Source organism: Chinchilla lanigera, unplaced genomic scaffold (assembly GCF_000276665.1).
Source record: "Chinchilla lanigera isolate Chin_1 unplaced genomic scaffold, ChiLan1.0 scaffold00012, whole genome shotgun sequence".
Classification (NCBI taxonomy): domain Eukaryota; kingdom Metazoa; phylum Chordata; class Mammalia; order Rodentia; family Chinchillidae; genus Chinchilla; species Chinchilla lanigera.
The window spans coordinates 29,860,632-29,883,922 of record NW_004955413.1 but is presented as its reverse complement, the minus strand read 5'-3'; the positions used below and the strand labels follow the sequence as shown (position 1 = coordinate 29,883,922).

The window sequence follows — 23,291 nt, the reverse complement described above, 5'->3', positions numbered from 1 at the left end:
AGTGCAAAAAAACTTTACACTGTGGCCGTGCCTGGATTTCTGTCCCAGAGGACGACGCACCTAATAACTCTAATAAGTCCTTCATCCAGATACTCCAGGGTCCTACAGAAACTTACACCCAGCTTGTAGCAAGATTATAAGAGGCTGTACACAGGCAGATTTATCACAACAATTCTGCCAAAATGCTCATTCGTCAATTAGCATACGACACCACCAACGAGGAGTGTAAACGAGGCTTAGCCTTGGCGTTTCACACTAAGGACTCACCTGCTGACGTCCAAACGCGCCAAAACATCGGATCTACTGCTCAGGCTTCTGCGCTCAGGGCACAGGCTGTACCCCAACACCTCGCTGCTAAGTTTCATATCATTAAATGTTTTAATTGTGGCAAGCAAGGACATGCTCGCCGGCGCTGCCCAGACCCTGTACAGGCCCCACCCCCTCAGCTAGGCAGGCTATTACTAGACGAGGCCCCGATTTACCGCGTACTCTAGGTCTGTGCTCCATACAAGGTTTTCACTAGGCAAGTGATTGTAAGTTTAGATTTCCTAAGGATGGCACACCCCTGCTACAGGGAGAGAATCGGCCCCTACCCGGGGCCAGGCACAAACACAGGGGACAGACTCAGTGTCCTGCTATCCCCGGCACAGTTAAACCAGTTAGAACCAGTCCAAACCAGACAGACAACAGTCCCTCTGCCGGGATGGATGACTATAATCAAGAGATATGGGTTGCGGTGGTTCCACTGACATGGGTGATCGAACACGGTGACCTGACTGCTTAGCTTTTACTCCTTCCCACAATGCAGTCATCTCCTGCTCTTTACCCCTCACACGAGCCTGACAAAGATAAGCCTTTGAGAAAGGAAATTTTTTCCCAGAATATTTCAGTTCATAGACCTACTTATACTATTCAGCTAAAGGGGAAATCTTTTACTGGACTGATGGGTACGGGAGCTGATGTCACATTAGTCAATAATGCGTGGCCGTCTGCCTGGCGGACTAGACCCGCCTCCAGAACTCTGATAGGCTTAGGCTCCGCTCAATCTGTCTGAGAGTGCATGGCCACTTCTGTATATCAGCCCTGATAGACAAACAGGCATTATAACACCACTTATCATGCCCCTTCCCATCAATCTATGGGGCAGAGAGCTTAAGAGCGGGGTGCTGTCTTAACTACTTCCGCCCCTCAGAAGTGCCTATCACTCACTAACTAGCAAGATGATAGCTAAGATGGGATATCAAAAAAACAAAGATTTAGGTCAAAACTTACAGGGCCGTACTCTTCCAACTGAGCCTTTAGTAAAACACCATACATCTAAAATTGGATATGATGGCCGGGCATGGTGGAACACGCCTGTAATCTCAGCACTCAAGAGGCTGAGGCAGGAGGATGGCTGTGAGTTCGAGACGCACCTGGGCTACAAAGTGAGCTCAAGGCCAGCCTGAACTGCATAGTGAGACCCTGTCTCAAAAAGACAATAAACAAATAAATAAAAATAAAATAAAATTGGATATGATTCAAATTTACAATGGGGGCCACTGGCACTTCTTGTATTTCTGGGCTGCCAACTCCAAGAAAAACCACAGAGCCAATAAATACTAGCTTCTCAGTGGCCCCTAACTCAAAAAAAAGTTAAAGATCTTATCAACAGTGGTAAAAGAGCAGCTACAATTAGTTCACCTTGAGCCATCTGTTAGCCGGTAAGACACCCCAGTTTTTATAATTCCAAGGAGATCAGACAGGGAGGTTGACACAGGGTTTAAGAGCTGTAAATGCTTGCATGCTGCCAGTGGGGGTGCTACAACCTAGTCTACTTAGTGTTACTGCAGTTCCAACACACTGGCCTAAGGTTGTTATTCTTCTTAAAGACTACTTTTTTAATATCCCCTTCTCTCCTCACGATTGACCTTTTTAAAAATATATTTTCAGTATCTACCATTTAATTTTCACTAGCCTGCAAAGCATTTTCAATAGATAGGGCTCCCACCAGAAATGGCAAATAGTGCCACCTTGTGTCAGTTGTTTGTAGCACAAACTTTAAAGAGATGCAAAATTCAATTCTTTCAGGCTTTTATTATCCACTATATGGATGACATATAGTGGATATGTCATTGCTCATTCTGCCCTCCAAATCTGACCTACTGCTGCTATTTTAAGAAGTCAAGAAAGACTTACTTGCTTCCTTCAACTACCACCTAGCAAAGCACAAATTATAAGTCCTTACAGTTATTTGGGCTCTATTGTTTCTAAAAAAAAGTAATTAAGCCACAAAAGATTCAGATAAAAATAGATAAGCTACAAGCTTTAAATGATTTCCAAAAACTATCAGACCCCTCATTCTCCCACAGGAATTTTAGGATTAATAAGATTCTTTCACCTATGAGATGGTTGTTTTTGCCCAGTCAACTAACTCTCCAGTTATATGTAGGAACAAAAAGCAAAGATAGTGGTTATGGGGAGAAATGGAGCATGTCAGCTCCTTGGAATGATCCAGCTGTTATTGTGGTACTGCTAGATGCTCAGCCGAGACAAACTTTGCTCCAAACTGCCTTCATCTGACAAGTAGCATTTGCCCAGTTCCTGGGGACAAAATATAATCACTACCCAAGTGATCCACTCTAGCAATTCTTCCTCCACACTTCTTTATTCTCCCAAAATAGGATTTTCTTTTTTTTCCTTTTTTTTGGTTTTTCCCTGGTACTGGGAATCGAACTCACGATCTTGCACTTGCCAGGCAAGCGTTGTGCCACTGAGCTAAATCCCCAGCCCTCTCCCAAGATAAGAGTCGTTGATAGGAGCTCTGTTTTACAGACAGCTCTTCCAGAGGAAAGGCAGCTATCTGGAGCTGCTCCTTCCAGGACTCCTTCTCTAAGAAGGGAGATTCTGTATAGTGCTCAGAGATCAAGGCTGTCTTACATGTTACAGAGCAATTTACAGATCAACCCCTTAATATATTAAGTGACTTCTCCTATGCAGTATATCTAACCCAAAAGGTTGAAACCACTTCTGTTCGCTCCACCACCAATCCTACTTTTATTTTTAAAATTACAAAAAGCTATACTAAGCTCCATCCTCTTCCCTGTTTTTTTTTTGTTTTTGTTTTTGTTTTTGTTTTTGGTACCTGGAATCAAACTCAGAACCTTGTGCTTGCCTGGCAGGCGTTTGTGCCACTGTAAGCTCCATTCTTTATGGATAATATTAGAGCCCATTCTAATCTTGCAGGTCTGCTATCACTGGGTAATTATAATGCAGATGCTCCAGTCAACTTGATTTCCAGTTTTGATAAAGCAAGATATAATTACATGATTTTTTTCATAAAAATTCTAGATCACTCCAAAAGAAATTTAAAATTACCAGAGCTCAGGGGCCAGGGGTTTAGCTCAGTGGCACAGCACCTGCCTGGCAAGCACAAGGTCATGAGTTCGATTCCCAGTACCGGAAAAAAACAAAACAAAACAAAACAAAAAATAAAATAAAAAAATAAAAATAAAATAAAATTACCAGAGCTCAAGCTAGACAAATAGTGATGTCATGTCGTTCCTGCCAGCTCATTTCAGTTAGGCCAATAGATATTACTCATATAGTCTCTTTTAACAACCTTAAGTATATTCATGTCTCTATAGATACCCTTTCACATATAATCCATGCTGTCACTCAGGTAAACAAAGTTGACATGTCATATGGCATTATATAATGACCTTTGCTACTTTAGGAGTGCCACAAAAATAAAAAGTGACAATGGTCCTGCCCATATTAGCAAACACTTTCAGAGTTTTCTTGCTAACTAAAATATATGGCATGTTACAAGGCACCCCTATAATCCCCAAGGTCAAGCAATAATCGAGCGCACTCATCTTAAATTAAAAAATCAACTAGCTCAACAAAAGGCGGGGACACAGGGTCAGAACTCTCCCAAACGTATGTGGACTTTAAACTTTCTGAATCCTGCTCCTGGTTTTGATTTGCCACCAGCCATGTTACGTCGGGGACAAAAATCTACCCATTCTCAGAAATCTTTACCCCCTGTAGCCTGGCAGGACCTCCAGATAGGTCCAGCATCACTCTTAAATTGGGGCCGAGGACACATGTATTTTCACAGGAAATGGAGAGACATTGTGGATTCCATCCCAATGTACGCACCCACGGACTGTTCAACTCCATAGGGGATCACTTCAAGTTTTCCAGCACCTGAGCATCAGGAACGCTCATCTCCCCCAACGAAGGAAGACTTGCCACCGTCCATTGGAGCAGCTCCATGGCCAGAATCCAACCTACCTGCGCAACACGTCAAACCCTCTGTGAGACCTTGAGCAGACAGTGCATGGTGCACTGTCCTGGGAAGGCCTGCAGCAGACCGTTCACGAGGCCCATCACCTAGTTAACAGCCAGGGCTTGGTTCAATCACCTGAAAATCTTTTCCTTGCAATGTTTGCTCTCTTAGCAGCTACGGTATGTATTCCTGGGGTTCACAGAGCAGAGTACTGGGCCTATGTCCTAATCCACCCTTGCTTAGACCCCTTACATGGATGGACATTTTAATGCATTTTAATGCATCAACAAGAACAGATTAAGCTTAACATTACCTCTCATTTTGTGTATCCACCTTTATGTGTAACTCATCTATAGCAAGATTCTAGCCCTTGCATGTTGGCTGTGGATCAGACTTAAAAAGTACAACTGTCTAAAGGACAATTTGCCTTATTAACCTTAAATTCTATTCCCTCAGATGGTAACCTTATAAGAGATTCTAAATCTAACATTACTATCTGTGTTCCAGAAGCTCACGTTCCTCATTCTGAGGAAGGTGATTTGGGCCCCTGGCAGACTTGCAGGGATCCATACCATGGACGGGCTATATGTAACTTCAGTTATTCCTTTGTAGATTGGTCCCCCAGAGGATTCCTTCTGGGAAAGGATCAAGGGTGGTATGAGATCTCCTTTTCAGGTGCTCCCAACTGTGCCATGACCTTAGAGGCCTTGTCCAATGTTAATGGTCAAGTAGAGGCCTCAGTCCTCCCATCCTCAGACTCATTATCAATGACGAAACTGGACCCATACAACATACTGTATGGAAATAAAGCCCTACCTTTTCATGCTGGATGGCTGCAGACTGGGTATCTGCAGCTGGTAAATGGAAAAAAAGTAACTGTAGTATTACAAGGTCATAGGTATATAAAAATAAACATATGTGTTTATGATCCTCACATACTGTTAATAGGGAAGACAGAGTGGCAACAAAAATACATTCTCATGTACTAATTGCTATCTGACCCTTTGCAGCACGCCTGAACATCTTTCTAATGACACCACAGTAGTGATCATGGGTAGGAAGCCTGGAGTTTGGCTTCCGGTCAATCTGACGGAGACTTGGTATCATTCGCCTACTTCTCTTTTGGTAGAGACCTTAATTAAGAGACTTAGCAGTCCAACCAAGAGGACGTTAGATTAATTATAGCGGGGATCACCTCCCTAGTGCTTTTGATAGCCAGCGCAGCTATTGGCTCTGCGGCATTAGCTCATTCAGTACGGACTACTCACTTTGTAGACAATTAGACAAAAACTGCTCATGAGAGCTAAAAATTTCAGCAGAAAGTTGACAGAAAATTGCAAACCCAAGTAAGCATCTTAGAGACCTCTGTCCTTTGGATGAGAGATCAAATTAAATGTTTGTAGTTACAACAAGAATTAAAATGTCACTATAATCTGACTCACTTTTGTATCACCCCTTTACCATATAATAAAAGCCTACATCCTTGGGGAATGATCAAAAAACATACACAAGGGGGCTGGGGATTTAGCTCAGCGGCACAGAGCCTGCCTGGCAAGCACAAGGTTGTGAGTTTGATTTCCGATACTGGAAAAAAAAACAAAAAAAACATACACAAGGGGGCTGGGGATTTAGCTCAGCGGCACAGAGCCTGCCTGGCAAGCACAAGGTTGTGAGTTTGATTTCCGATACTGGAAAAAAAACAAAAAAAACATACACAAGGAGAAATCCATCAAAATATTACTATGGATATAGATGCTCTTCAGAGAAAAGTGCTGTCCGTGTCACAACAGACAGCCACATTTGATGCCCAAATTAAAGATTAAAATAAGTTTGTTGATGCTGTAGAACAACTAAATCCATTTACATATCTCAAGGCTAACTTTTGGTTCTACATTAAAATTGGTGTGTTCATTCTTTTGTTTATAATTCTTTTCATTAAAGTGTGTCATAGAGGATTCACAGTCTGGCAGAACCAGAGGGTCCAGTCTTTGAAGCAAGGTGACAGGTCTGTGTTGCCCCGCCCCATAGCTCCCAAGAAGGTGTGTGAGCCGGGTGGGATGGAGAGCCCTGCTCCACGCTGTGGGCTGGATTGAGCCTTGAGATAAGAGGCTCTGACTTCCCAGGGCATAAAAGATCACATATTAGAGCTAAAGGACCAATACCAAAACATCAGATACTGCCTCAAATTGTGTCATGCAGATTACTGTTTCTGCATGTCCTTCCCTCTGCATACTGCAGAGGAGATCTCGGGCCTCCTACCTAGCCCGGCTCACAGCACTCAGTGTACTTCCTGCCACTCTCACGGTCACTCATCTTCAAGCCACTCCCTTCTCTTCACGAATTAATAAAACCCGAGTTCAGCCCTGGGTGGAGGCCTTTGTTCCAGTTAGCCATCACTGTAGCTGGACTTAGGGCCCCTTGGCTCCCCACAACTACAAGTATGCCTTTTTTGCCTTTATTCTCGCAATGAGTTGCACTGGAAGTGGTAGATTGCAACTAACTTGCTAGAAATCCAGAACTTCTCTATAGGATTATAAATATGAACTTCCTGCACCCGGACGAGGACTGGGAAACGTTCTCAACAAGTCCCAACATCAGTGACCCTGTCCTGCTGTGCCCTAAACTTACTAAACACCCCAAATCATAACCACTGGCTCTGGCAAACTGCCGTCAGATGGGGAACAGTGCTGAAGTCTTTGTCCTGAGCGAGCCTAGATCAGAGCCGGGCTGCCGCCACTGACACTATGACAGCAGACCCCCAGATTCCAGGCTCCTGGTTTCCACAGACGAGTCCCCTCATTGTGCCGCGCCATGCACTCCAGGACAAACTGGCCTGATTTTCCAGCTCAACACATTCAACCACGGCACCTGAGTTCTGTGAAGATCATCGAGAGCCACCTCAGATCAGAGCCACGCAGCCCTGAAGGCCACTCCTTGGGGACAGGCGGCTCAGACACACAGAGGCTGAGACACACAGGCTGAGACTCACTGTCGTTCCGGAGCAGCTCCTGACAGTCACGTGCTTCTCATTCTGGGGAGAAGTCCAGGACCTGCACAGAACTCCCAGAGCCTGTCGCTTGTGTCCCTTTCCCACTGGATGTGGTGGCTTTCAAGACTCTGTGTCATCAAGATTGGCCCCGCTGAGGGCATAAGGATAACATTCATGTTCCCAGCCCCACCGCAGGCTCTGGCCAGCTCTGGACACTTCCAGCCATGGGTAGCAGGGCACTGTGTGGTCAGGAGCTGCACAACCCAGCACCCAGGCTCAGCCCTGTGGTTTGCTGCCTCGTTTCACTCCAGTGTCCTCCTTGGCTGCTGGGGACACTACCTGGATGGAAGCCACACAAAGACAGAGGGAGCTGGGAAGACATGGAGAGGCAGAGAACAACTTTCACATCTTCCCTGGGGAGGCTTTGGAATGGATCACCCTCCCTGAGCGCTAACCTGACACTGTAAACGCTGCTTCCTGAAGGTCAGATAGGATGTCCTTGAGAAGGCGGGTTTTGTCGATGAGGAATAGGGGCTATGAAATAGAAACCTCCAGTCTGAGGGTCCATGGTGCCCAGGGAAGGTTGGCTCCTCCTTGCCTGGCCCCTCGGTCTGCGTCCTGCGCTCTTGCTTTACCTTCTCATCGGCAACTGTGGTCAAGGCTCCTCCTACGTCAATGGGTGCCCCTGCGGTCCTGAGCAGCGCCTGACTGGGCCAGGGCCACCAGGCTGGTAAAACCTTCTACGGGCCCCAGGTAGAGGTTTCAGTCCCCATGGCGCCCGGCGGGCTTGTGCCTCCCCACTGCAGGGCCAACAAAGGAGAAAATCATACCCAGGACAGCACCATGACCTCGCGCCCTTCCCAGGCCACCTCTGATCGTCTGGTCTGAGGGCCGAGCCTTAGCCGCAGCCATGGTCGCATGCTGGCCGGGAGCAGGGCAAAGCTCGCATGCTGCTTCTCTAACCACCGATGGGCTGGCACCTCTCAGCTTCGGCATCATCTTACCCGTGTGGGTAAGATTGGTGCCGCCTTACAGATGCAGAAAGGGCCCCTGGTGGCCCCGAGATGGACTCAAGGCCCAGCACATGGAAGGGCCAGGACCGGAAGCTCACCCATCCTATAGCCTGGCCAGGCCCTTCCTTTCCACAGCCTTCCATCTCACATCTGGACGCCAGAGGCTGCCAAACACCCAGTGAGCAATCCTGGCTGGGTGGCATGGCTCGGGCTGCACAGCCCACTCCACGGGGGCTGAGCCCTGGGTGAGCTTCATGGAGAACAAGCAGAAGAACGTTCTGCCCACAGTCACAGGGACCCTAGGGGGGTATGCAAGAGGACATCACCCTCCATCTTACAGCTGAGAACAGGGGGCTCCTGGAAGCCCAGAACCTGTCCAGAGTCAGGTGACCTGGGAGTGGCTGAGTTGGAAGGAGCTCCTGGACACACCGAGGACACTTGGTGACCAGGGAGGGAGTGAGCTGACAGTGGCATGTGTCCATATCGTCCCGGTTTAGGACACAAGATCTTCCGTGCTGTTCCCATAGTGGCTCGGGGGGGATGGAATGTGGTTTTTGGGCAGTGCTGGGGCCGTGAAGGGGGCTCTGCCACCTGGGCTCCTGGCTCTCGGCCTATACTCACTGATACCTGCTCACCTGAGGCAAAGCATGTTTTGTTATCTACAAATGGGGAACTGAGACCGGGAAAGCTCGCTCAAGTACACACAAGGACACAACAAGGCCCAGGTAGGGCCTAAGACCCTGCACGCTAGCCCCAGACACATTTGCAGCTGCACCCTTGGCTCTGGAGACCAGCACCCCCTCCTCCAGGGGCCTGAGAAGCAGGCCAGGCGACCCTGGAGGACCCTAGGGAGTGCAGCACAGTCTGCACCTGCTTAATGCCCCCCCAGGTCGTGAGCACCAGGGAAGGCGGGCACAGACAGGCGGCAGCAGCGGCGGCCGAGGACTTACGTGTCTCCGGAGCGGCGGTAGTTCTCAGGGCAGTCGAAGGCCAGGCAGCGGAAGCCGCCCTGGATGTTGAAGCAGGTCTCGTTGACAGAGCAGTTGTGGATGCCGGTCACGCACTCATCGATATCTTTGGAACACAGAGGAGAAACTGAGTGTAAATAATCATTGAAAGAGCACGCTGAAAGGTAGATGGGAGGAAACGGGAGGTTTGCAGATGGTTACGGAATCCAGGGATAGACAGAGAGGGAAGGGAGAGGAAGGGAAGGGGAAATAAAAAGGATTAAGATGTGATGTGCATAGGCACCTACTCCTCACAATGCACGTATTCATTGTATATTGAAAACATGTACTGATCAATCAATCGATCAATGGGCATCCCTTCGTGGGCAGGTGCCCGGTCCTCCCTCTGCCAGGCCAGGTGGGTCAGTGTACAGCTTGTGTCTAGATGTCCCCGCAAAGCCTCATGCTGTCACAGGTGGGGCTTCTTCAGAGATGGCTGGATCTAGAGGGCATGGTGCTGGGATGGATCCACGGTGCAGTGCCAGGACCAAGGGCGCTGGGATTGAGGGTGTGAGTGCTGCCCGCCCTGAGTAGCCAGCATGAGACAAAAGGGTGCTCCTCCCTTGCTGCTCTTCTGTCTTCTGCCTGCTATGAGCTCTTTCCCCTCTGCCATGTGCCACCCTGCCGTGGAGCCAAGCGATTACGGACTGAAACTTCCTCCACAAACTGTGAGTCGAATAACCCTTTCCTCTTTTAACTTGTGGGTGCTGGGCATTTTGTCTCAGCAGTGAGAAAGGTAACTAAGACATTCGGCTCATCCTTGCCCTCCACAGAAGCAGCGCCCAGGGCCAGCCCCTTCAGTCACAGGGCACCCAGCTCCTGAAGTAGTAACTTCTCCTTCTCCGTCCCTGGAGCGCGTCGGTTAACATTGTGAGGAAACACAAGATGCCCCGCGCACGGGCGGCATGCCGACTGACTGACTCCTTTCAACGACAGCCAGAGGTGAAGGGACCTGGCCATGGTCACCCGTAAGTCAGGGGAGGCAGGGACTGAAGCCCAAGCACTGAGCACTAAGGACCCAGCACCTCGCCGCAGCTCTTGTGGCACTACACCCTCATTTCATGCGGGAAGCGTTACACCCGGGGGGAAGAAAGGGCAGAACCTCTTCCTTTTTGCAAAAGACCTATCTCCCCGTTTCCTGTTAGCTTTTCTTTTGCTCTTTATTTACACCTTCGTTTCTCATACAAGAGAAGCCACGCGACACTTAAGCTTGTGTGTCTGTTTGTTTCACACAACTCTGTGGTCTCCAGGAGCATCCGTCTGTCTGTGAATGACTCAGGTCCGTCCTTCCTGGTGGCGCAGCAGGGCCCCACCGTGTGGAGACACCACATGCTTTACCCACTCATCTGTTAACGGATGCGCGGGGATACAAATAAAAAAAAGAAAGGGCGGAACTCCAGCCCCACGTCACAGCCTACAGGGCAGTGTCTTGCCCTGTGTCACAGGGGAGGTGACTTTTGGAGCTGGGTGGGGACCAGGCCTGCGACTCCTGCTCTGGGGCTCAGGGTTCCACAGTGAGACCCCTGGCAGTGAGGACCCGCTCCAGACGCTCCAGAGCAGCCCAGTGGTGGGCTCAGGACGTCACAGAGCCCGGGCGGCCCCTGTCGAGAGATGCCAAACACTTGACGGTTGGTGGCAAAAACACCACTCCTGGATCGCCAAGGCCTGGGCTCAGGAATGTGTTTTCGCTGCTTCTGGCCGGGGGCCCTGGCTGCGGTGAGGGAGCCCAGCCAGGAGGACAGCAAAACAAAGGGATGCCGTCCAGTCCCGGGCCAGCTCCGGCTCCCTCCCCAGAACCCATGGCCGCTGCTGCCTTGGATCCGCTGCCCTCCACACGGCCAGATATCACACTCACGGGCCCACACGGACAGCCCCATGAGGAGCATGCGTTCACAAGCACCCCTCTCATCTACCAAATGGATGGTCCTGGGCATAGGAGGACCCCAGCCAGTTCTTAGAAAAAGGGGGCTCCACTGTGGATCCCATAGCCCCCCTCGTGGAGCACATGTGGGAGCCGACACCAGCTCCACACAAGGGTCCACAGCTCCAGCCCCCCAGGTCCCCGCATACTGCACCCCAGCCGGCCCTTCCTGTGACACAGGCAGGCAGCTTTGGACTGAGGCCCCCTGGAGCATCTCGCGGCACTGCTCCAGGGCCTGGCCACCCGCCAGAGTTTGTCAAGGACGAGCTGTCCCGGCCACGATGATGCTGGGGGGGCGTTCTTCCAGGCACTGACGCCCCCCCGCCCACTTTATGCTAGCTACTATTATCATGCCCTGTTATTCAAGGGTGGGCAAGGTGCTAGGGACAAGGGCACGGGCGCCTAGGTGTGGGGCACAGGGTATGAGTCTAGCATGTCCCTGGTCTGGGAATCAGCTTCTCCCAGCCTGGCCAGGGCCCCCGATACTGCAGAGCCCAAGAAAGCCAGGGCAGCCAGGGTCCCCCACACGCACCTTGGCAGTTGCGGCCGTTGGGTGCCAGCCGGTAGCCGGTGGAGGGGCAGCTGCACTGGAAGCTTCCAGGGATGTTGATGCAGCGGTAGGAGCAGATGTGGCCCCCAGTGGGCAGGGCACACTCGTCGATGTCTGCAAGGGCACAGCCACCCTCAGTGTCTGTCCTCGGCCGTGGCCGTGGCCTCAACATCCCCCAGGGGCTGAGGTGGGTGGGGAGGGGATGCAGGCAGGGCGCAGGGTGCTGGGGGAGCCTCGGAGGCCATCAGATCACGGGAGGAAACTGAGGCCCAGACAAGGGATGGGGTGAACCTGGGCCACACAGTGGGTTCACGGTGTGACGCGTGCAAGGAGGAGGAGGGGGAGGACGGAGCGGGTGGCGGAGGAAAAGCTGCCTCTCCCAGGAAAACCCAGGCTCTGGCTCTCAGCCAAAATACTTGGGACCAGAAGTGATTCTGTTTTTTCTGCATTTTGGAATATTTGCCTGTACATATGTACAGGGATATACAGGGATGGGACTCAAATCTAACCATAAAATTCATGTATGTTACATATTCATCTCATACACGTAGCCTGAAGATATGTGTACATGGTTTGGTTGTTTTGTTTTGTTTTTTAAATGAGACAGGGTCTTGCTATGCACTTCAGGCTGGCCTCAAACTCACACTGATCCTCCTGCCTCAGCCTCCTGTGTGCTGGGATTACAAGTGTGTACCACCACACAGGTGGTATTTGTAGTATTCCTGCATTCTTTGTTTTTTCTGGTACTGGGGATTGAATCCAGGGTCTTCACACTGAGCTATATCCCCAACCCTTTTAAAAATTTTTATTGTAAGGCAGGGTCTCACTAAGTGTTTTAGTTGTCCAGGCAGGTAGGGCATGAACTTTCTATCCTCCTGCCTCTGCCTCCCAGAGTGCCGGGATGACAGGTTCATGCCACCACCACTTACAGCGATTCACTGCTGTTTCCTGCAGGAATTTCCTTTTTTCTAGAGCTGGGTCTTGAGCCCAGGGCCTCGCACAAGCTAGGCAAGAGCTCCACCACTGACGTCTGGTGCCTGCATTTTTATACGATACTTTCTGTGCACCTGTTTGGACTGCAGCCTGTCACGTGAGGTCAGGCATGAATTTCCCACTTGTGGGGTGTCATGATGACATTCAAAAAGTTTTGGAGCATTTCAGATTTTGAAGTTTTAAGTTAGGGCTGCTTAGGCTGTAGTCACAATCACGATGCCGGCTGTGCTGTAGGCACCTACGGGGGCTGGGCGGTGCTCATGGTGAGTGCGCACCTAGCCTGTGCAAGGCCCTGGGTGCCAAGCCCAGCACTGCAGCAACAAAACAAAGCAGCTCGATGCCACTGACCCAGCGTCCAGTTCAATCCTCCATCAGCCTGGGGATAGCCCCATGCGATGGGACACAGACTGGACCCGGAGAGGGAGGAGCTCTGCAGAGGTCAGAGGCAGAGCTGGGACGTAGGATGTGGTGGCTGGAGACCTTCCTCACCGCTTAGCCGCGGCCACCACCACTACCGCAGGGCACTCTCAAAGCAAGCGAAGTGTCCGCAAGTAAATCCCAGTCACAGGCAAAGCAACAGCCCACCCCGCAGGGCCAAGGAACCTGGCAGCTGTTTGCTGTGGATTTGGAAACACAGTCCACAGTTGCCAAAGTGGGCACGGCCCAGGGCCTCCCCAGCAACAGGGGGACACCCTCACCTTCACAGGTGACGCCGTCCAGGTCGCTGAGCTGGTAGCCGCGGCGGCAGTAGCACTGGTAGGAGCCATAGACGTTGGCGCATTCCTGGCTGCAGGGGCTGCTGAGGCACTCATTGACATCTGAAAGACAGGGCCAGGGGTGGCGTCTGTTCAGACATGGGGGGCTTCCACATCGCCAGCAGGCTTTGTTCATGGTGGTGGGGATAGCAAACAGAACCTGCTCGCCACCTCCCACATGCAGAGGCAGAAGTCTTGGGGTGCAGGGCTGGACCTGCCAGGGCACCCCAAAGTGAGAGAGGACCCCACTCCAGCCCTCGTGGCTGGTGAATGTGGAATATCTCTGTCCCTGCCACAAGCTGCACCATCTCCGGCTTCCAGCTTAGCTCTCTCTGACCCAGCCCCACAGGGCACCAGGGTCTGTTCCAGTTCTCCATAGCAATCTGTTCCTGCCCTCTCGGCTTTACTTCCTAGATGTCACCTTGCACAGATGACAGCTCATGACCTGGCCTATGGGACAATACTGATGCGCTGACCTCAGGAGGCCCCTTAGCAGCTCTGGGCAGCAGTTCACCAATCCTCTTTGCCTAGAGAGAAGGTCAGTCCACAATGGGCCAAATGCGGCCCACCACTTGTTTTTTATAAATAAAGTTTTATTGGAACACATTCATGCACATTCTTTTGCCATGGCGTATGGCTGCTTTTGTCCTACCACAGCTGGGTGTAGTATCAACAGAGTGTCAGAAAGGCTAACAGTCCCTGTGAGCTCGCACAGAGAAAGCTTGCCACTTCTGGGCCCAGGCTCTTCTCCCATTAGCACTGCTCCTTCTTAGCAGGGCAGGGGGGACACCCACTGCTGTCCTGGTCCCCCTGTGCACCTGTGCCCAGTGTGGTTCCCGTCACATACTAGACACACTAGGGAATGAGAACTGAGTACTGCTACACACCCAGGGCAGGCGCTTCATAAATGCTTACTGGAGGGACACGGCCCGCCCAGCCAGCCCTCACAGTGTCCACAGGTACGAACGCGAGCGGCCGAGGAAAGCACAGGCCGGGACTGGTTTAACAGTGAATATCAGTGTTCTGCAAATCGCCAGCAAATGTGAGTTACTTCTTCACGAACGGCCGTACAAATGGCAGAACTAACCCAGACCCAGACGCTCTCAGTGTGGGGATCTCGTCCCTTGTCAAACACGCTTGTTGAATCTGGTGTGGGAACACACCTCAGAGCCCCCAAGGCAGCCCAGGACCCAAGACTCATCACGCCACCACCAGCCAGGGCAGCTGAGGCCCAGCAGGCACCGCCGGCACAGCCCACCTGTGGCTGGATCACCGGCAAGGCTCCACCATCCAAAGGTCAAAGGCCTGCTGTGTTTTGAGCCTGTCCCCTGGGCACAGCACCAGCATGGACGGGATGTGAGGGCAACTGGGGTCTGCCAAGGCTCATCCAAAGTGCCAGCCTGTGCCCGTGCAAGATGCAACCTACTCAGAATGTCACCATGAGGAAGGCCAGAGCCACCTCCCGGTCTCTGGGAGGGGATGTACCCAAAGTCCAAAAGGCCCAGGGAGCAGCCACAGCAGCCAGTGACCGTGCCTGTGCCTGGTGTCCACACTGCCGCCGTGTCCAGCATCTGCAAAGCCACCACCTGGGGCCTCGCCGGACTTGACTCCAGTTCACACCCCGGCCTCCTCACAGGCTGCTGGGCCCGAACAAACTCGGTCACGCTTCCGCGACAAGAGCAGGCCTCAGTCTCCCTTTGACACAGCAAGCCACGCTTGCCGTGAGGACACTGAGGAACTGAGGTCAGTGGTCCCCAAGGTTGCCAAGGTCACAGCCTCAGCCTCATAACCCACGCGAGGCCGTGTTATCAGGAGCAACCCGGGTGTGGGCCAGTCCACAGAAAGCCTCCTTTTACAGACCTGTCCCTCACTAGCAGGCCATTTAATGTGAGCTGGGAAACAGCCCTGGCAGCCCCTATGGGCCTGCGGAGAGGGGTCTCCCCTGACCCCCACCTCCCCCGCCGCTCACCTTCACAGGACCGGCCGTCCACGGACAGCCGGAAGCCCACAGAGCAGCTGCAGTGGTAGGAGCCCGGCGTGTTCTCACACTTGTGGCCGCACAGGCGCCCGGGGTAGCGCTGGCATTCGTTGATGTCTGGAGCAGAGGGACACGGCTCAGAGCACCTCCCGCACCACCGAGCCGCGCCCCACCCTCCCCCGTCTCCTCAGCTTCGCTCCTCAGACAAGAGGAAGAGTGACTTGTCCCCATACACGCCTGGCCATGTGACAGTGTCCTGTGCTGCCCTCTAGCCTGTGCCCATGAGGCAGGGCCACGAGACCTGGCAGGGGACATCGGCGGGAGCGCCCTGGTTTGGTGAAAGCAGAGCAGGCTGGCCGGGGTCTGAGCCACTGCTCATGCCTGGCTCTCCCTGCGCTGGCTCCCCACCCACCCTGCTGTGGCTCTGAAGTCCAATACAGCGTTGAGAAACCACTAACACTGTTCTTTGTGCAGTACTGGGGACTGAGCCTACAGCCTCACACATGCTGGGCAAGTTCTCTAGCACTGAGCTACAGCCGCAGGACTTTTTATTTTGAGATCCTCCTGCCTCAACCTTCTGAGTAGCTGGGATTATAGACGCGCACCACCACGCCTAGTTATTAACTCTTTTGCCATTTGGAGACCTCGCGTCTCAGATGCTCGGGCAGAGCCCCCTCCCCACAGGCGGGAAACAGGCTCACACCAGGGCCCGGCTGCGGCTGCCTGTGGCAGCAGAGAGGCAGCAGGGGGGTTCTCCTGACTGCCTGCACTCGGGACTGAGATGAGAATCGGGCCGTGGTCAGTCCAGGTCCCCCGGGCTCGAAAGCCACCGCGTACCCACACACGTCCTGCTGATGCCGTCGAAGTAGTACCCAGCCTTGCAGTCGCAGCGGAAGCTGCCCGGGGAGTTGAGGCAGCGGTGCCCCGGCCCGCAGGGTTCGGCAGGGGGCGCACACTCGTCCAAGTCTTGAAAGGAGAAAGAAAATGCACTGAGGAAGCTCTAGGGGCCTGTCCCTGCCCCAGCTCCGGGGAGCAAGCTCAGATGTGCAGTGCTGAGGCAGTGGCACCTGCCCCGACCTCCACAGGGTCCCCTCCCTGCGCCACGCCGTGTGGGGCACGTAGCACCACCCCAGAGAGACCTCTTTGGTGGCCAGCAGTGACCTTATGCCAGGGGATGTGGGGAGCAATGCTGGCCATGTCCTGGGAGTGCTGGGGAGGAAGGTACCTTCCCTGGCAGGGATCTGGGCTGCCACCGGCCCCAGGTACCAAGGAACACAGACCAGGTGGGCAGAGGACTGACAGCAAAACCAGTGTAGTTTGGGGACCGTCCCATGTAGATGACAGACTGTGAAGTTGGGGCCACTCAACAAGACTGGATTGTCAACACCCGTCCTTTGTTGCCATAGGACAGATGGGCTGGTGCGTTACTGCAATAGTACAGGCAGGACTCGATTCCTGGTACCAAAAAAATCAATCATTTCTTTGGGCCAGGCGTGGTGGCGCACGCCAGTAATCCCAGCACTCGGGAGGCTGAGGCAGGAGGATTGTTGTGAGTTCAAGACCAGCCTAGGCTACAAAGTGAGCTCAAGGCCAGCATGAACTGCATAGCGAGACCCTGTCTCAAAAAGACAAAAAAAAAAACAAAAAAAAGAGAGATGGACAGAAATGGCTTTGCTGTGGGGACACAATTTCTCTCCTAGAGAAGGGCGGGTGTGTGTTGGAGCAGATAGCGAAATCAACTTCAGATCAATTTCCCTTGTTGATACCAACCAACACAACGAGTCCCCTCCTCGTTGAGATGATAGCCACGGCCACAGTTGGGCACGTTCTTCTGGCACGTGTAGGAGCCCTCCGTATTGATGCACGTCTGCCCGACAGGGCACGGGGCACTGATACTTAAACACTCATTGATATCTGCGAGGGGAAGAGGGGGAGCTGTGGTTAAACGTGGGGGAAGCCAGGAACCCAGCAACCGGATCTCTAAAGAAACCACTTCTTTCCTCTGCAAAACCATAACCCTGAACTAGGTGGGGGCCTCCGGGTTGGCCCCAAGCTCTGCCAACACACAGAGCCTCAAATGTCCCTGCCCGGGCCTTCTTCCTGCCTCTGAGCCTCCGAGGCACCCATCCTTGCTGCACCAACCAGAGCTGCCTGCTGGCCTTCCTGTGCCCGCGAGGCCCACGCAGGGGGCGAGCCCTTCCCTGTCCCCTGCACCCTAGCGGCACAGCCACAGCTCCTGGGTCGGCCACTCAGGGCCCCGTCCCCGTCTGCCTGGCGGCCACATCCACAAGACACTTCCTCCTCTCCCCTGCTCCCCATCTGTCCATGGGCCCTGTGCTGACTCAGGCCAGGGGGTTGAACTCCCTGCAGGGGTCCCCATGTCTCAATGTGGGGGCCAGGGGACATCCTCCTACGGCAGACAAACGGGAGTGTGGACCCATAAAAAAAACATGGGATTGCTCCTTATGCTCAAGTTCCATGCAGAAAGACACAGAGCAGGCCCCTCCTAGAGGAGGTCTTCTAAAAGCACCTGTGCTATGCCAAGTCCCCTTCAAGGCCCTCCTAGTTCAGATGGTCCCCAGGCTTGGGTGGGGGACAAGACGACACTGATGGTAGGAGACCTCGAGCTTAAAGAGCTTAAGTTAGAAAGGGGTTGGTCCTGGCCAGGCTCCCCGACAAAAGATGGAGTCAGCGCTGCCTCTCTGCCATCCCCAGGGCCACACCGACACTCACACCGGCAGCAGAGCCCTTCAGCTTATAAAAGCTCCCCTGTCCTCTACTGCTATACCACCATAGCTAAGTTCCACCAGGCCAGTGCTGGTGTCTGCATGACACCAGCAAACCAGAACCCAGGGAGACTAAGTGACTCCCCAGGATCACAGGCAAGTCAGGGTAACACAGCACAGCCAATGTGGCATCCCTTACAGCAGGGTCACCAACGGTGGCCCTCCACTTGTGTTTGTAAATAAAGTTTTACTGGCACACAGCCAGGCCTATTCCTTTACGTGTGGTCTATGGCTGTTCTCACAATATACCCACTGGAAATGCTGGTGTTTATTCTCAATAGCCCTTTACAGAAAGAGTCCAGTGGCCTGGCCTGGTGTTGAGAACAGATGCGGCACTTTGTAAAGTGATCACGGCTTTCTTCAAAGGTTTGTGAGCTCCCCTTAAATCTGCATTTTCAAACTGTTCCATGGGACACTGGTGCCCCTGGAGACACCGAGTGTGCCACAAACAGGGGTCCCTTGGCTGCGAGCTCCATGACACAATGATAGAAAGAATGAGTGAACCAAAAAGTGAACTGGAGAGCGACTAAGCGAAGAACCAATCAATATAAAACAAAAGGTCCATGAGTTTGGGAAGCCAGGGCAGAGTACAAGGTCCTTCTCTCGCAGGGATTCCTGGGCAGGCCAGCCGTCAAGCTCCCCATTTCCCAGGTGCCTTGAGACCCCACAGAACCCTCCGCTGGCCCAGGACCTTTGAGCAGCCAAGACACACGCGCCTGCCCTCACGTGGGAAGCCGGCTCGGGCCCTGTCTCCCTGACACAGGGAAGAAGGAAGGCAGGGGAGAGGAGTCAAGAAGAAAAACCAAGGAAAGCCCAGCAAAGAGGGGAGACTCTCAAGGCCCTTGGTGAGCAGCCTCAAGGTGCCCGGGCCCTGCATTTGATAACCCTGCCCGCCTGCGGCTCCTGTGCAGGGAGAGGGCTCTTCTACTACAGGCTGCTTGGTGGGGCGGGGCCCCCTGGGGGTGCTCCGGGGCTGGGGCGAAGGGCTCAGGCTGGGTGCACTAGAGGGATGGATGAGGGCCACAGCAGCCTGCAGCGCCCCCTTCTGCTGCTGTGCTCTCCCTCTCTCCAGAGAAGCATTTCTGCTGATGCAGCTATGATTTTAAAGACGAGTAAAAGTGCTGACATAAAATGACTCCTCAATACACTGTCAAGTGGGGAAGTGAGCAAGTGGCAGAACAGTCTGGTCCTGTTTTCATAAAACAAAACACCTGCATGGGGGAAGAACCCAGGAGGACGCACAGACCTGCCCGGCTGGGGCGGGACGGGACGGGGCAGAGCGCTTCTTTTCCACGCTTCAGTTTTGTTTGCTTCTTTGTAAATGAAGACGAATGGGACGTGTGCAATAAAAAGGTAACTTTTTGAAAGAACAGACCCTGAGGTTGATGTGAGGAGGTGGAGGTGATGGCGCTCACACTCCCGGGGCAATGAGCTACAGAGACCTGAGAGTCGAGTGTCTGGCTTGTGATGCTGTCACTGCGGATCCTGAGGGACATCACAGGGGAACCGAGAGCCACCAGGCCGGGCTTCAGGCAGCCTCGGGGGTCCCCACCACCCAGGCGCAGGCTCTTCCCCAGTCTGGGGGTGCAGAGAGGGACAGTCCCTTCTTTCCCCTGCTGCTGCGCCTCGGCCCCTGCCTAGCACCACACCCTGGAGACACCAGGCTCTGCTGAGGCTTGCAAAGGCTTTTCTGGCAGCAAATCAGGCTGACTCTGCCAGCAGTCAGGGTTTCCATCCTCAGCCCAGGCAGCCCCCTCCGCGGAGCCCCTGCGAGCAGGATGCAAGTCTGACCCTCCTCTCTCCTGGCCCCTCAGAGCTGGTAGCCTTCCAGGTCACTGTCCCTCATGCTGAGTGACAACTGTCGCATTGGCAGGAGGCTGGTGAGGGGCCAGCTTCAGGTTCCTGTCCCAAGGGTTGGTGTTCCTTTGCCTTTCAAAATCTTGGGGTGGTGAAAATAAGGGGAAGAGGAAGGAGCTTGCAATCTCATCCCACTGCGGACAAAAGATCAGCAGAGGCTGATCTAAGAAAAGTCAGGGCAGCAGTAAGACAGAAACTGGCACAGTGGTGCCGGCCTTTTTAGGCAAAGTGGGATGTGGCCACCTCAGGTGGGCGGGGCTCGGACTAGTGCTACCTGCAGCTAGGTCAGAAAAGCTCTGTGACCTCAAGGCAAACAGGGATGGAGCCAGGTGGTTTCCCTGGGCGACGCCTGGAGAAGCAGTCACCACCTGCCCTGTGGACAACGTACCTGTGGGTCCCATCCCACATGGTTCTTTTCTTCCAGCTTGACCTGTCCCACCCAGGCTTCCTGTTTTCATAGGAAGTTCACATAGGATTTTCTGTCCTTTCACACTGGTCTTTCTCTGATATCAACAGTATTTTTGGTTGTGGTGAGGTGAATAAATAAATGTGCACAGTTCAGTGGCATTCAGCACATTCACACCACGGGGCCACCATCTGTCTCTCTGAGTCCCATCGCTAACACCTAGCATTTCTGTAAAACAAGCTTCAACAGACACCATGGCTGCGGCAGGGAGCGGGCACTTACTGAACACCTCCTATGGCCCAATCACTTCAAAAGCACCCGCGGTCCTGGTCTGTAGCCCAAGAGCCAGGCACCCTGTGACACCCTTTTAGAGGGGCGGAGACTGAGGCTCAGAGGAAGGAAGGCAAGGTTCTCAGGCCACTCTGTCTAATACCGGATGTCTGACCGCAAAACCCATCTAAAAGAGAGGTTAGCTTTCATTTAAAACAGAGGTCAGCAAACTACTACCCACGGGCTAAACCCAGCCTGCCACCAGTTTTTATAAATAAAGTTTTACTGGAACACAGACCTGCCCATCTGCATATAGTCTGTGGCTCAGAGCTGGACAGCAGAGATCACCATGACAGAGACCATATGGCCCATGATGTCTAACACGTCTGCTGCCTGCCCCTTTACAGAAAACACTTGCTAACCCACCATCTAAACTCCATGCAGGCCCTCAGACGCCAAGGCTCGGCCAGGGCTGGGTGGTTCCCCTGCCTGGTGTCCCCTGTCATAGGCAGCGTGTCTTACCAATACAGCTGCCTAGAGCATCTTGTATAAAGCCGCTCTTGCAGTGCAGCTTGGGTCTGCAACGGAAGGATCCCAGAGTATTCTGACAGATAAAATCGGGGGGGCAGTTATGAATACCATTCTCACACTCGTCAATATCTGGTGCATCATAAAAAAAGGAGATTGTTAGCAAGAGTACCGCCAGAAACAGCTCACAACACTTTAACATCACAAGACAGGCTTTGTTAAAAAAAAAAAAAAGTGCTCATTACCCAGACTGTAACCCAAAGCACTCCACGGCGGGCACAGCCAAACCATGCCCCAGTTGCCAAAGACCTAAAATGCTATCTTCCCTCCTCCCCCGAGAGACTCTTACGAGGCAAGCTTTCTGTTATGCAATAAGTAACCCAGGCATTTTCCTGGCTGATGTATCTAATATTATTCATTCGGACAGAGCGTGTGTTTAGTTTAGATCAGAAAGCAGTTATCTTGGTGGTGATAAACATAATTTTTATACTCATATCCATTCTGAAGTCTGCAGAATATTCCAGATATGAGCAATGGTTACATCAGGGTAGGACACAGTCGGCTGCCTGGCCTCGAAGGTCACAGCTGCCAGACATCCAGATGTGCCTGGATGGGCCTCGAGCTTTGGGGTCCAAAGGCCCTGGCTGTGTACAGGGCTGGGGTGGCCTGAACTTGCTCAAAGGCTGCCAGATGTCGGGAGGGTGTGCCTTGGTTTTGAGTCAATCTCATGATTCAACATCAAGATTTTTATACAAGTGGTTTTATTCTGAATGGCTTGAAGCCCTGTGCAGAAAACTATGTTCTGAAAGGTCCTCCTCAGAGCTTCATCTGCCAAATAACAAAGCTAGGGCTTGGCGGAGGAAAGGCCAGCAGCCAGAAACGTCACGCTTTTATGCATCGGAAGGGGATATGCTTTGAACTTTAAGGAAGCTTGGGATCAGAGGGAAAGCAGCTGTTGTGCAGAAACAGTTGTGCTTCTCGGAGACCTCTGTGTCTGTTTGTGTAGCAAGCATCTGCGAGCACCTGAAGTTCATCCCTGATGTGATTTAAACGATCAGGCACTGAGCCTTTAGACCCAAAAATGCCATTACCACGAACGAGGAGGGACAGCCCTGCTAATCACAGATCTGGCTCAGGCGGCCACACGGGGGCAGCACCACACCCACACCTGGGGCCGAGCACACGCCACGCGTGCTGTACCTTTGCAGTCATTGTCCTCCGTGAGCTCATAGCCAGTGCCGCAGCTGCTCTCTCGCTGGCAGCGGAAAGAGCCCACGGTATTGATGCAGCTCTCTCCAAGCCGGCAGCTGTGGCTGCCTGTGATGCATTCATTGACGTCTAGGAAATTAAGGTGACAGGGTGACCAGCAAGAACAGCAGATCCTTACACTCTGTCGGAAGGAACGCTCCCGAGCCACGCGGAACTGCTTTCCCGCATCTACCAAGCTGTCCCCTCAAACCGAACTGAGTCCCAGCTAGGGCCGTGCCCTGGAGAGGGATCTGGGTGCCCATCACCACAGCAAACCCGTGCTTCCCTCCTTGCCCAGCGTCCACTGCGCTGCGGACTCCAGGGTGTGGGGCAGCCTGGCCCAGGCTGCTCTCCCCCTGCCGGTGCCCCTGGCACAGCCCCACTCAGACCTCCAGGGGCTCTCGAGGGCAGCCACCTTCCCAGGGACTTTACCTTCGCAAGAGACGCCGTCGGACATCAGCTGATAGCCCACGAAGCACGAGCAGACCACCTCGGCCCCCGTGTCACGACACTGCTGCTTGCAAGGCCCGCCGCCTGGAATCAGAGAGGGGCTGGAGCCAGGATGGAGCGCTGGGCAGCCTTCGGCTTCCCCAGGACTGCTGGGGTGGGCTCGGAGAAAGCTGACCCAGGGAGACCCCTACTCTGGCTCTGGCGGCCCTGACAATGTGGTGCTATAGTGATGCTGGAAAGCAAGTAGCAGGTTCCCCGGGGGAGGCC

The 23,291-nt window shown here is 53.0% G+C and overlaps 1 protein-coding gene across 1 annotated transcript in view; it reads right to left on the bottom strand.

Moving 5' to 3' along the window:
- The window catches only part of Fbln1 (fibulin 1), a gene marked incomplete at its 5' end in the record, with an annotated part of 74,180 nt that overhangs the window by 27,391 nt on the left and 23,498 nt on the right, over positions 1-23,291 (bottom strand). The window contains 9 exon segments of the mRNA XM_005379491.2: positions 9,226-9,349; positions 11,736-11,867; positions 13,445-13,564; positions 15,471-15,596; positions 16,317-16,445; positions 17,250-17,393; positions 21,321-21,458; positions 22,527-22,664; positions 23,007-23,108. Coding sequence (XP_005379548.1) covers positions 9,226-9,349; positions 11,736-11,867; positions 13,445-13,564; positions 15,471-15,596; positions 16,317-16,445; positions 17,250-17,393; positions 21,321-21,458; positions 22,527-22,664; positions 23,007-23,108 — 1,153 coding nt within the window.